The sequence below is a fragment of the Antennarius striatus genome, chromosome 9 (assembly GCF_040054535.1).
Source record: "Antennarius striatus isolate MH-2024 chromosome 9, ASM4005453v1, whole genome shotgun sequence".
Taxonomy (NCBI): domain Eukaryota; kingdom Metazoa; phylum Chordata; class Actinopteri; order Lophiiformes; family Antennariidae; genus Antennarius; species Antennarius striatus.
Genome location: NC_090784.1, coordinates 2,315,079 through 2,330,161, shown reverse-complemented (window position 1 = coordinate 2,330,161; position 15,083 = coordinate 2,315,079). Strand labels below are relative to the sequence as shown.

The window sequence follows — 15,083 nt, the reverse complement described above, 5'->3', positions numbered from 1 at the left end:
GTACCTGTTCAGGGCATTTTTTAACATACCGACTTCCTTTTGAATATTTTTTTAGAAATTCAACATCAATATTGTCATTAAGATGGGCCAATGTGTAACATTAGTCATGTGAGGAAAAAAGCGTGGGGAATAGAATATTGCACCAACGCATGCAAATGCCTCAATGAACCCAGGCGTGTTAAAAAAAAACCGCTTCGGGTTGATTTTAGTCTGGTTGACTAAGTTTATTATATCAGTGAACATCTACAAACGCATTAGTCTTAAAGGAGGGAAATGTGGTTTGCACCAATTTAGCTGTTAGCTTCTGAGAGAGAGAGAGAGAGAGTGTGTGTGTGTGTGTGTGTGTGTGTGTGTGTGTGTGTGTGTGTGTGTGTGTGTGTGTGTGTGTGTGTGTGTGTGTGTGTGTGTGTGTGTGTGTGTGTGTGTGTGTGTGTGTGTGTTAAAGCACTAGTGTCAAACTCAAGGTCCAGGGGCCAAATGTGGCCCTCCACATCATTATTTGCGGCCCTCGAAAGCATAAAAGGTCAGAGTATCTAAAAATAAATAGGTCAAAAGTGTGCTTTGACCAAAACTACATTTCCCATAATGCAGTAATAAATCCCATTTTAACTCTGACAAAAATGTTTTGAACAAAGTTAACGTCCTAACTTGTGTTTGATGTTATTTTTCTTTATTCATTGATAGTTTGATCCTTGATTGATGGATTTATGTGGGTTTAATAACCTGACGAATTAAAATGATTTATGTTATAACAGAGAAACAAACAAACGTGTTTTTTTCTGTTCAACTGTAATGTTTGTAACGTGAATAAGTAATAAAGTCAGAGTTATTTAACATTAAGGAGTAGTTAAATTTATTTTACATTACACTGAGTTACATTTAATTACATTTATAAGTCACATCTGGCCCTTTGAGGACAGCCATTAAACTGATGTGGCCCTCGGTGGAAATGAGTTCGACCCCCGTCTTAAACCAGGGAAGCAGACGGTTTCATCCATTTTTACATCCCTTTGATATCGCAACTTTATTGAAATGTAATAAAATACAACATTGTGTTTTTTTCCTACTGAGTTACAGAACGAAAAATATGTATTGCTCACTGACAAAGCCACCAATAACGGATTAAGCCTGTGTTAAAGGTGCCTCATCATTCGCCTCTTCACATGTCAGCTGTCCTGTGGAGTTCATTTATTTCTTTGGCTCTCTGAGCTCCAGCGGCCTGACGCTGCTCTCCTGCCATACGCTCCTCCCGCTGTCATCCACCGAGACTCGTTTTCCTCCAGCGACAGAGCGTCGGGCTTCTCAATCACTATTGGTCACTTGAACTGTCTGTCAAACCCATTCTGATGTATGATTGGTTCGTTTGGGAGCTGTCGTCCGCTTGGCCGTACCTGTCTCGCTGTGATTGGCTGACAGGGCTTCCTGCTCCACGCGTCGCTCCCGCCCCCTCATCCAGCTCCCCGAAAGGAGAGGAACCGCTTGAGCCGCATGTGGAACTTCCAATATGGTGCAGAAGCGGGCTGTTATGTGACTACTACGGATTATTTAGCTGCTTTTGTAGTTGGCAGGAAGTCCGATTAGAGAGGCTGGGATCACAGCCGGTGTTTTGGGGGTACGGAGCTCTCGGAAAGGTGGCGCAAGTGATTTCGGAAGTGGAGCGTGGCAGCTAGAGGGAGAAGGGGGGTCTTACGTGTCGGTAACAGATCGCCTGCTTCACTCGATCGCTCCGACCGGGCTGACGGAGAACATGGCGGAGCATCACGCGGTTCCCGAACACAAACACAAATCTTCACTGAACTCCGGAGCGTCGTACTCGGGGAATGGTCGCAGTAGCAGCGCGGCGGCGGCGGAGCGAGCACCCAGCGCCGGGGCTGGAGGAGGTCTGTCCGGCGGCCTGTCGCAGCCGGCCGGGTGGCAGTCCCTGCTGTCTTTCACCGTCCTGTTCCTGGCCTGGCTGGCCGGCTTCAGCTCCAGGCTGTTCGCTGTCATCCGCTTCGAGAGCATCATCCACGAGTTCGACCCCTGGTGAGTCCGTTAACCCATTTAAGTTTCCGGTCAAACATGTCCTCACCTGTGGGCATCGGACAGACCGTCCGGCGGGTGTTCGTCCATCGGGGGGACCTCCGGAGCTCAGCCCGCTTGTTTTCCAACGGTTTCCCCTCCGTCCTGCTAATGACAGCTGCAGTAGTTCATTCTGAAGTGATTCACGGTGAAGGTGCAGAGGGGTCACCGCGGAGGGGTCACCGCGGAGGGGTCACCGCGGAGGGGTCACCGCGGAGGGGTCACCGCGGGCCAGCGGTGACAGCTGCAGGTCACGTGGGGTGAACCCGGAAGCGGGCTGAAGCCCACGCTGACACTGATCCAGGAAGCTTCTGACAGTCCAAGTTAGCAGATTCTGCTGCATCGGATTTGATGATTTTTAAAATTTAACATCACGTTTATTCATAAAAGTGAAATCACACAATAATCACGTTGACACAAAAATCCAAAAGAGATTCACGACAAGAGAATTTTCAATAACACTGTGTGTTTTCTGAACAAAGAAACATCAAACGATTTAACAATTACCAAACTAAAAAAAAAACAACAGACAAAATTAAGAAAAATAAATATCCATTCTCCACAATCATCTCTTCTACAATCATCATGTCTTTTACTTTGTTGCTTAGTTTTTTCAATCTATAAAACTCTTGGTCTGTAAAAACTGGTTCACCACTTGTTTTACTTTTCATATAAAAGCTGACGCGATCCAGTGAGCAGCTTCTGCTGCAAGTCACTGTGTGTTTTGTACTTTTTCATGTTTCTGTTCACTTCTCATAACATAAACCTCAGAGTAGCGTCCTCACTGCTTGGCCAGTGAAATCTCCCAGAGAAATTATTCATTCTGTTTTTATTTGTCCTCCAAGGAAATATTTCCTGGCTCCATCCAGCATTGCATCACTGAAAGCGTTTAATGATTATTCTGGGAACAGCCCTGTGGATTAAACTGCCAGCTTCATGTCTCCATTTAACAAAAGAGAAAGAAGCCTTGAGAGCTTTGGCCAAACCAGAATCCTTCAGGTTTTTGTGTATCACTGTCTGAAACTCTAACATAACATGACATGCAGTGAATTTTTTTTTCTTCACACGCTGCATTATTGCTCTATCATTCTCTCATTGCTATCAGATTGGTAATGTCTGGTAAAGCAGATGAAGGGTGGGTGAAGGGATGTCAGCTTTATGTGTCTGTTTCCTCTGCTGGAGACCATCAGATGCAGAATATTCACAATTTCCTCAAGAAGGATCAATTATTGTTTCACATCTGGGAAAGTCATTTCTTGGTGGTGTCACAAAATTAACAAACTGCAAATATTTAATTTTTACATTAAAAGTGTGACATGTCACATGTTAATTACAGCACTTTAGCCAAGACATCTGCCTCACCTCATGTAAATGTCAGTTATAATTATGCTTACATAAAGTTGTTTCACAGTAGTTGCAGTATAAAGTAGCACAAAGTGAGTATATTCTTAATGGATTACCCTTGCTGTGTGTATGTCTGTGTGTTTACTTGCGTGTTTGTGTTTGCAAGAAGTTCTTGGAGAAACCCAAGGCTGGAGTTTGAACTCGCTGTGTTCTTTCAGATTTTAAATTCACAGGAGCAATCAGATTTTTGGAGGTCATGGAGGGAACATCAAGGGTTGTCAAGCATTCAGGAGGATGAAAGCAGCAGCTTTTACAGCCTTTTCAGATCGCTGTTTGATGACAGTTCCCTTATGTCCAAAGAAGAACTAACTAGTTATATCACTCTTCCGATATCCAGGTTGTTCTTTTTCTATCACCTCACACACTCTCTCTGATGTGCCTTTTTGATGTTGGTTAAGTCTTTTTTTTCTTCATAAAAGCTGGATCACGCTGTTGGTTCTGACAGCGAAGCAGCTCAGGAGTGGCATCAGGCAGCCGGCCGGTCGATGATTGGGAACGCTTTGAGGGTTTAGGGTCAGCTTGAACAGGCTGTGTTAATCATACATGGAACAGCATCGCAGAGAAACATCACACCTTCAGTGCGTACACGTGTGTGTAACTCACTGGAGGTTGATCTGTTGAGCTGGAACTCCAGACGGTTCCTGATCCACCTGTCATCTTGAGCTCAAAGCTGCCACCGTGTAGAATGGCTCCAGAAGAATACAGGCGGTGTAACCTGATGTCTACTGTAGTTGCATGAATGATCTGGTGAGAGTTACATGAATGATCAAAACAAGACACAACTATGGCTGAAGCGAATCAGAACCACTCTTCATTTGTCCGTATTATAATCGCATGTAACGCTGCCTTCTTACTGAGTGGCAGAGTGGATTGAATGTTTTTCCTCATCAAATCAGATCTTTTTTTAGATATTTGCTGTGATCAGCTCATGTCACATGAAATCTTTTCAATTCTGACTTTAGCCACAGTCATGTGATTTAAATTGAATGTGGAATAGAGTTTTGAAGTGATTACAATTCACTGCCCTGAAAGATTCATAATAAATAAAACCATAAAAGCTGACTTTGGTGACCTGATGTGACTGGCTAAAGTCAACAGACATTGTGCTGTGCATAATTAATTATATATAAGTTACGTAAACAATGATTCAGTATGAAAAGAACAGCAAAAGTCACGAGAACACACAAGCTACGTCTTTACTCCACCAACGAGAACAAGATCTGGTCTCACTGATGATGTATCCATCCGCCAACAGGTGGGAAAGAACGACATCCGGTCTCAGATGATGTTGTATCCATTCGCCAACTAGTGGTGGACGGCTCGTATCTTGGATTTTTCTCGTCTCGAACAAGAAAACAAAGCGACGGCTCGTATTTCAAATAACTTTTATGTCGAGTTAATCGTATCTTGAGGTACTACTGTATAATTTTATTAGTATAAAACACATAGTGAAAGAATGTTACACATCTCACAGCTCACTGTTCTTTCAACATAGAGGGGAATGCAGTCTTAAATATTTCATCAATGGGATGTCATATCTGAGGTCCAGCTTTTAATCGAGCTTTTTGAAGCCAGCTTTCTCCACCTTTTGGACTGGCATTACATGTGCTAAACAAATGGCGGCTGCTTTGGTGATGTTGTTCCTGCATTTCTCGTTTCTTATCATACGGAGAACGTCTCGCCAAAGATGCGGTGATGTCGTTTTTAAAGCAGGTTGCTTTGTTCAGTGCTGTGGTTAGCATTAACCGCTGAGCACTCCTCCAGCTTTTCCACACACCTCTTACTGGATCGGCTACTTCTGTCTGAGGTGGTAAAATATATGTTTTTCCTTGTTTTGTACCGTTTGTTCTTTTGTACCACAGCGTAGAAGTAATATTCAGTATGCAAGAGTACATGAAACACATAACATCGGAAGACCTCAGAATGAAATTTGTATACCTTATCAATACTTGTATCAGTTTATACTCTGATGAAGACCTTTTAGTTGTGTAGAGCAGTACTGTGACACGTCCATCTATTAGACTTTGGCAGGTTTTGGCGGTGCTGTCCTGTACTTCCTTGATGTAGTAGAGTTGATAAAGTTGCACACAGCGCTGCTGTACTGTTCTGACCGAAGTCCGCAAGAGTGAACTCTTATCAGTAGTGCTGGTGCCAGTGTTTCTGTCTCCATGTCACGATGGATGCTACAGTACTCGAGTACAAAGCTTTTTTTGATTTGCTCCCATTTGCCAAGTCACTGAAATTCGATGTTAACTGAACATTCTTGTTCATGTTTCAGGTTAATAGCGATTCATTTAGCAGAAAGTGTTTATTTCTTATCTAAGTTTTTATAGTAAAAAAAATTTGTAGTGTTTCTTGAATATTGTCCAGGTGAAGAAATGGGACTCTTGTTCAAAAGCTGAACAAAAGAATGTTGGCATGAGGCCGTTCTGGAGTGGAATTTTTAAATGGAATGCCAACAAATAGAAGACGTGTCGTAGATAACAGCACTGTTGCCATCGAGTGTGATATTTCGTATTTCACTGTGTTGAATGATGCTTCTAAAACAAATGTCATGACAACAACAACAACACAATAGCAATCTGTCCCCATTACATTGCGTCCTGTCTGTTCCTGTTTCTGGGGTGAGGAGCTCGCGTCGTGTCTCCAGTTCTTTGACTTCTAACTGCTCTTGGCTTCTGCGCAAATATTCAAATTGTGGAGCAACCAAATAATTTATTTTGTTATTGTTTTCAATTTATTTCCTTTGCTATCTCTGCTGCTGGCTAAAAGGTGAAACAACAACTGCTACTAGTTCTCTGTTTCATTTCCACAGAACCGAGAGGCTGAACAGGTGTAGCAGCACCTGATGAGAAAATGTGATGAGAGAAAAAATGACTTACAACTTCTCACCAGTGTGATCGTGCTCTTGCCTTCAGGACCGACAGGAATCAAAGCTCATACCTGCTGTGTTCACCGTTAACATTAACTCTCATGAGACTTGTGTGTGGGGAGTATTTTAGGAAATCCACACACCTCCAATAAAGATGCTTCAGTTGTCAGGAAAACTGACGACTGACTGTCTGAACAAAGCCCCTCTAGGTGAAACATTCTTCTACTAAAGTACCGCAGGAACTGTTGAATGGATTAAATGAATTCAGGACCCAGACTAATGTTAAACTCTGTATAAATGGACGTAACTTCTTCATTTGTTCAATACTGGTCTTTAGAGGGAATTGCCAAGCAAAGATCACAATGGATCCTGTCGTCTGTCAACTGCTGTTGAGCTCAAATGATGGAGCGAGTTAGAGCCATTCAATCTCTATTATTACAAGTTAGTTAGATGACAGTCAAAAGTTGTTGTGTTCGTCTCGCATACATTGTGCAGTAAAGTGGCGTCTGCCAGCGGTGTGGAGTCGGGCAGTGTTTTAGCCAATGATTTATGGGTACCAGTCTAGTCAGTGCTGCTGTCCCCCGCTGGGAGCCTTTAGCTGAGAACCCTGCTTGGTCACGGGAGTGATGGCGGTTTGTGCCCCGGGCCTGAAACCTGATTGTTCAGTACCAGTCAGTCAACCAGAAACCAGTGCTTTCCCTGGGCAATGGATCAAAATGTGTGACTTGGTCCTGTCTAAAACAGCTGAGAAGATCAAGGGTTGGGTGAAAGTCATTCATGTAGCCTATTCAGGGCAGGACTGCTACCCCCTTCGTCCACCATGCAGGTCAGTAGAAACACAGTGGAGCCATCTTTTGGGTCTGTTTTATTCGTCATGTGACAACAGTGGAGGTCTGAGGAAATACAAGGCAGAGATGCAGGTCCAATAGTGTCAAATATTTCCTGTTTCAGTTTGAACAAATAAACGGGACTGTAATGAAACATGATTCAACTATCATTGTGTCAGGAGGCCAGTTACCTCACGTTGTATACACATTCACATATATGGACATTTTGATCCAGTATAATTAGATTGCCTGTTATTGAAAGGTGCTTCTGTAATTTAGACCAGTCAGCTCTTTAAGTGTCCGCAGACGTGTTTTTAGGAGGCGGTGTTACCAGCTTTTGGAAGTTTGTCATTCGCCCGTGGCTGTTCGTTTGTCAGTAGTTTGTTTTTTGGTGTTTGTCAGTAGGTTGGTTTTTGAGCAGTATGACATGAACACTGCTTTATAGCCTTAGAAAGCAGGTATATTGTGTAGGATTCTTTTGGTGATTCCTCCTCCTGCTTCATGGTGAACTTATCTGTTCTTCATGTCTGCTATTCTCACTAACTTTGTGCCTCTACACTAAACATTGCTGCAATGTATTCTAAAGCTGCTGGCGTTTTCCTGTACGATTCTGTATGTCCTCTCTAACTCATCCAGTATTGAATATATTTGATGCCTACTTGGACATTACACAAACACAGTCATAAAGGGAGGGCTTAAACAGTTGAAAAAATTGATTTTAGTTGTTTGGTCAGAGCAAGCTGGTTGACAGCAGGAAGTCGTCCTCATTGTGGGCAACATCCCTTTTATTCAGGTTGCAAAATATTAATTTCAGTCCTAATGTTCACAATGGTGGACTGCACAGGGTTAGGAACTTTACTAATAAAGTTGAAAAACACACTTTATATTTAAGAGAATGCATACTTTAGTAATTAATTCATGTAATAAAAGATAGAATAGACAAGGATGACGGGAAACTGTTCTCTAACAGGTTCCTATAGCCTATGATTAATCAACTGTCTTTTTTTGGGAAGTACACTGTTAGAGGAAGATGTTGGTGAAGTTATCTCAATTTATCAGCGTGTGTGTGTGTGTGTGTGTGTGTGTGTGTGTGTGTGTGTGTGTGTGTATTAGCCTCTCAGTCGGTGAGGCTTCTATCACACTGTAGCCTAACAGTTCCTCTTCCTCTCTGCTTTGTGATCTACAACAACATGGCAACTCTTTTTTGGTTGAAATCTGTGTGTGTGTGTTTTTGTGTGCCATTTGCTGTGATTGGTGGCACTCTGGACGTTATTGACAATGGAACCAGATTTCAGTAGAAGCGTACTGTTAGACTGTGATGGTGCAACAGCTGGTCAATAAACCGAGAAGTCTCGTTTGACAGCTGATCGTTTCTTTTGTGTCTTTGTGTGTTTCTGTCTGATTGGTATTTCTCTCCTGTTTTGTTTATGTGTGATAATGACAAAAAATAAATCTGTATACTTTCATGGGTTGTGTTTCTAACAATAATTAGGAAACGGCACCAGCTCACTCTTGTTAACATGACATATTGACAACATGTTTAATTATGTCTCGATTCTTCACCCAACAGTCGAATCAAAACTATGTCTTTTGTGATGACTGCATTAGTTAGAATGGCTGTGATCAGATAGATGATGTACTATATTTTTTCTACCACCTCAGCATATTCCTTCTACATTCAGCAATTAGTCAGGATAGATGAAAACATCAAAAAGCCTGAATTTTAGGACATCAAGCCACAATGAAACTACCACTATGTATTTCTCAGTAGATTTTAGAGGTTGGTGTTTAGTCAACTGTGAGACACTCTGTTGTTTCACGTTGGTGTACTGTAGAGAAATCTCCCTGCAAAAAAAATGGTGTAGCATTTGTGTAGCAAAAAAATCAGTTTAGGAACCCAGACATTCTTCGTACTTGTCCATATGATTCGCTATAAACCCACATGGTTCATGAAGAGAGGCTGACTGCTTGTGGTTTAACAGGTTGTGATCATTTGCGTGAACCTGATGAGGTTTATATTACATCTCTGTAATGGATGGAGTGATGGTTCCTCAGGTTCATGGCCTAGATGTCATGAAGCTGTCATGAGGATATCCTGCTATGGTTCACCCTCTGTTTGTTCGTTGGATGTCTTGATTCACTGCCAACCTAAAAACGCGGACCTCAAACTTCTTTGTCGTCTGCCTCTACACCAAAAGCTGACAAGCTCACAACCGGCTTTGCACAAACAGGAAATCAAACCGCATGCCTGGTTTATTTAGCTGCATTTCCAAATTCATCAGTTTGATGTGACTGTGCTGAGCTTGCAGATTGGCCAACTTTGCATTAAAGAAAGTCTTCTATTACCATTTCAGACTATTTCCTATCTATGGGGAATCAGTGTTGTTGGTCCTTGTGTGCATAAGTAGTGGGGATTTGTCATGGTACATTTGTTGAATAAACAGATGTAATCTGACTGCAGGCTCTTTCCTCATTATTTCCATCTGTGCCTCATGAGGAGTCCCTACCAACGCCGTAAAGACACCAGTAGCACTTCAGATTTGTCTGGTTCAGGTCTGGTCTAGATCTGTGCTGATATGCTTTTATCTAGACCAGGGGGTCCAAACTGTTTTAAAGCAGGGTCAGATTTAGTAATGTGAATGTGTGTGAGTCCCTGATGACAATATTTAAAATAACAATCCACATAAATATTCAGTTACTTAGTGTTTTCATTCATATACAACAGTGAAGTTACCAAATGTAATATTTCAGATGTCACATCAGGAAAAAAGAGTCCTCTGAAATCCCACCAGAAACAAAGAGAAACTTTTCGAATGTCTCCTAGGTGGAAGTCACTTGGTCTTGATTTTAAGCAGTTCAAGTTCAGAACGGACAAAGTCAGCTCACACAAACCTGTGGAGCCATCAGGTCAACATGTTCTTTGTAAATGTGTGTGTATCTGATAACTTTTCCTCAACCAGCTGCTAGTAAGAAGACATGAGCTGCAGGTTTTGAGTTGCCATCAGAGGTGTCCAAACTGTTTCCCCTGAGGACCACGTGCAGAAAAATACATAGATGAACTGCTGGTTGACCACTATAGTTAGAATGAACATGAGTGATAAATTAACCTGCACCCCTGTGCTGCCCCCTCTACACATTTAGTCATAGCAAACTGAGAACTAGTTTTTTACACTGTTGTAAAAAGTAGTTCCCAGTGTGGCTCTGAAATTCCACACATTTGCTTGAAATGGTGTCAGGGTTGTGGCTCCTGCATGTTCAGGTGACAAGTTAGAACAAACTACGGTAATATTTAATTTATCAGAAGTTCTTTTCCGACTGGAAATGTTCACATACATTCTTTGCTAATGTCATCACAGGGACAGCATTTGTTTCATTCAAATAATAAACTGCACGTGTTTAAGTACCATGGTGAAAAGATGGAACCATCCTGACCACGAAAATGGAATCGTTTAGTTTCTTACAATCTGCACTTTATCCTTACTTGTTATGATGTTATGATGTTATGTTATGTTATGTTATGATGTTATTTCTCTGTTCGACTGATGACACCATGTGAAGACATGCACATTATGTCTGAATTACATAAAGACCCTTTTCACAGCAGACTTTTCGAGTTTTCACATTAGCAAAATCAGTTATTAATCATCACATTAATGTTGAAGTAAATGGAATTCAGCCATCTGATTAACACCTGCTGGTTCCACTGTGAAGTGGTAAAATGAACAGGATTGTTGTCAAACGTCTGTGTTTGTAGTTTTATACAGAACGGGAACCAAATCATTTTGAAATTGTTGGCAGATGACTGTTAGAGTCTGGGTTCTGTTTTTTCTGTGGTCTACTGAGGGGTGGCAGTAGCTCAATCCACTAAGTTGCGGGCTGGGGACTGGAGTGTGGTCGACTCAAGACCCGCTCGGAGACCACAATTTGGAGTGAGAACTGGTTGTTGGAAAGGTGCCAGTTCACCTCCTGGTACTGCTGAGGTGCCTTTGAGCAAGGCACCGTCCCCCCAAAAAGTTGCTCATTTGGGGGCACACCAGAAAGGAGCTGCCCGCCGTTCTACCGTATCCACACCTCTATTTGCATGGCTGCAGATCTCATGTGTGTGATCGCGCTTGGGTCTGTGTCTGTCGTGTCTGAAATATATATATACATATATATATTTACAGTGATCTCTCGTTACTCGAGGTTAATGCATTGTAGGATCACCCATGAAAAGCAATTTCTGGATATAGAGACAAACTCTTTATTTTATTATTTACGGTAATTTAAACGTTTGTGAACACTCCCCATACTGATATTAAACCATCTTCTATCTGTATTACTTTTTCCCACACTCTTATAGACTGTGTAAAGCAGTTTTGTGTTTCATGAAAGTGCGCTGCGTTCTGTGAGTCTCAGAACACGTGCGTGTCCACTGGGCTTGCGCTAGCCATTCGTCACGTCGCCATAGGCGTGTAAATTCCAGATTGGCGACAAAGTTTTTAGCCTGTGTAGCCACAGTGGTGTTCTTACTTTTAGGCTAAAACTTACAACTTTTTTGGACTCGCGAAAATCCCTTAGCGATGACAAACTTTTTCTCTCGCTATGCGCTGACGGAAATAGCCGAAGTGACCCGAACGCTCCCGATCATTAAATATGCACTCGGGTCATGACCTCCTCTCGTCCAATGAAAAACAAGGATTCTATTTTTACAAGCTAAACCCACGAATTGGTGTTAGACAAGGAGAGGACGATCGATCGAAAGAAAATGAGAATAGAGTGTTTCATAGTAGATTTTGTGTTTAAATTCTAATTGATCAACAAATGGTGAATGCTGAGAGGGGGTACGAGTGGTGACAGACCGATCAGAAGGTAAATGAAAGATATTATCAATACTTTTTTGTAGTCTTAGACTTTAAATCCCTATGACGGACAGGAATGACCAGCGATGCATGTAAATATGTTTTCACCTCACTTGCTATTTTTCATGTCTTTTTAAATTGAAATGAAAAATCATGTTATCGAATTAAAAAAACTAAACTAAACTATGGCATACCAATGGTGTTGGTGGTGGTCAAAGTTAATATGTCTTCTAGTCTAAGTAAAACTTACAAGTAAACACTGAGTAATATTTTGTATGACTATCTTCACATAGTGAATGCAAGTTTTCAATTGTTGAATGTCACATTTAGACCTGCATAAAGTAGGACAGAAATGAAGATAGTTAACTTGAACTGTTGACTTTAGTTTATTTTTGTAGGTAAACTGAACAGAAGATTTTGCCCCCAGAATGCACCAGAATGCAGGACAACAACCCCATTTTCTGAAAAATTTTCTGGGGGAGGACCCCCGGATCCCCCCTTGGGGGGGGGGGGTGTCCTCCCCACGCGCCCTTGCGACGAGCGTTGGTCGTTCACGTGCTGCATTGCTGTCTTGGACACAGAGTGTGGCGTTTTGTGGCTTACTCAGTTCTTTTACAATGACCCACAGTGGCTTCGTCATACTAGGTCCTAGTGCAAGCCCGGTGTCCACCGTACCTACTGAAAATCTGCGATGTAGTGAAGCAGTGCATCTTGGAGCACGAACAAGCGAGGGATTACTGCATTATAAGAGAGTGGAATATTAATTTCCCTGCTGAGATTATTAAAGCATAATTCTTCTTGTTCTTTTTCTTCTTAAACTGGTTTAATTTAATGTAAACTTGTCCGATGTGGGTGAAGGGAACAAGGAACATGTAGCTTGTTAACGTTAGCCAAGGGCTAATCAGCTCACTGGGTGATTCTTCCCTGTATTTCAGAGAGATGTACTGAACTAGACACAACTAGTGTACTGACTGAAGAGTGCTGGAGAAAATCTTTGTTTGGATTATGTTAAGTAAGTTTCTCAACAATATATACATCTACTTGGTGCATAAAGCCGAAGGGAATCCACATAAAAAGACATTGATTAATTGAACAAGTCCACGGTTAGAGAGTTTCTATGCAGCTTTGTTGTGTTGGCAGTCAAACTGTTCTGGGTGTTTTCGCTCATCTTCCATTCTTATGTAGTAACGATACTGAGGCAGTCACAATGAGCATATTTTTCACTGTGGTCTAAATGAGACTTTCCAGAATGTGGATGAAACATTCCTGACAGTATAGGTTCAGTCAGCCTGAAAAAGACCAGCAGAGCAGAGGAAGGTGAGATAGCTGTTCCAGTGCCGCAGTGACAAACTACAAAAGATTTATTCCCTTCTCATTCTGTTTCCTAAATATTCCTCCCCCATGTTCCTCTCATCAGAGCCATGTCAGAGAAATGTCACACTGATTGAATGCACAAACAATTGGAAACATAAAACTCCAGCCTGTGTTCGCAAATGATTGATATTATAATGCGACAAGAAATCAAGTCTCTGGCGGTCACAGCTAAATATTAACACAATTACACTTTCTTTGTCCCACTTTGTTCACTGTCAGAAGCAAACAAAGGAACTTGTTGGTGTTATGCTTTTCTTCTTCCCTCCTTTCCTCCTTTCTGTGTGAAATGAATCATCCCTCTATCCGGTCCAGCCCTCACTGTGGTGTCTGCTGCTCGCTAGTTCAATCCGTCCAGAGAGTTGCTCAAGCCGATTTCTAACCCAGCAATCCCTTCCGCCTCTTTAACTCTTCTGTTTTTGCTCTTTCCCTCTGTCTCTCGTCTTCCTCTCCTGTGGCCCATGTATCTCCATCTGTTCTCTTTTTGCGTTTTTTTCTTGTCCTTCCTATCACTGGGCTTGGCTGCCATCAGAGAAACGAGACCCATTAGCCAGGCTATGGCAGGAATGGCAAAGTGCACATACGGGGAGGTAGCAGTGTTCATTGTATTCTCTTTTGATGAAGACATTAGTGTGGTTTAAATCAGGATTGATCTGAGCTGCTGATTGGCTACTGCTGAGTTCTGGTACATGGCTAGCTTGACTGCAGAGAATGAACTGCAATATCTCAGGACAACAATGGGGGGTGTCGCTACGAGAAGCATTGCACTTTGAAAATGCTGCTGTAAATTGACATCGTAAAATTGTAAGAAGCATTATACATAACAATTCCATTAGGGCTTTCAGGACAAAAAGTGTACATTTATTTTTTGTCAGCTGAACAAGGCCAAGTCCCATAGATGCATCTGATTTGTAATACCAGATCACAGTAGAGCTCAGTTATATCGTGTTGGTGGCAAATACTTATTTTTGATTGGCAAACAGGTTAAAGTGGTACATCGAAACACTAACATTTATTTCTGGGCTTGCACTAGGAGGTAGTATGACAAAGCCACTGTGGCTCCGTGTAAAAGAATTGAGTAAGCCACAAAAAGCCACACTCTGTCCAAGACAGTGGCGCAGTGCGCGGACGACAGACGCTCGTTGCGGGGGCGTGGGGGGGGGGACACCCCCCCCTGGGGGAGTCCAGGGGGCCTCCCCCTGGAAATGTTTTAGAAAATGGGGTTGTTTTCCTGCATTCTGGAGCATTCTGAGGACAAAATCTTCTGTTTAGTTCACCTAGAAAAATACACTAAAGTCAACAGTTCAAGCTTAACTATCTTTATTTCTGTCCTACTTTATGCAGGTCAGGTATAAATGCGAGATTCAACAATTGAAAACTTGCATTCACTCTGTGAAGATACAGTCATACAAAATATTACTCAATGTTTACTTGTAAATTTTACTTAGACTAGAAGACATTTTAACTTTGACCACCACCAACACCATTGGTATGCCATAGTTTATTTTATTTTTTTTAATTCAACAACATGATTTTTCATTTCAATTTAAAAAGGCATGAAAAATAGAAAGCGAGGTGAATACATATTTACATGCATCGCTGGTCATTCCTGTCGGTCATAGCTATCAAAAGTCTAAGACTACAAACAAGTATTGATAATATCTTTCATTGACCTTCTGATCGGTCTGTCACCCCCCCCCCCCTCAG

At 41.9% G+C, this 15,083-nt stretch overlaps 1 protein-coding gene across 1 annotated transcript in view; it reads left to right on the top strand.

The window, feature by feature from the left end:
• The first annotated feature begins 982 nt into the window (after nucleotides 1-982).
• The window catches only part of stt3b (STT3 oligosaccharyltransferase complex catalytic subunit B), a 57,577-nt gene continuing 43,476 nt past the window's right edge, over nucleotides 983-15,083 (top strand). Inside the window, exon 1 of the mRNA XM_068323253.1 lies at nucleotides 983-2,025. Coding sequence (XP_068179354.1) covers nucleotides 1,748-2,025 — 278 coding nt within the window. The 5' untranslated portion in view covers nucleotides 983-1,747. The remainder of the gene's footprint in view (nucleotides 2,026-15,083) is intronic.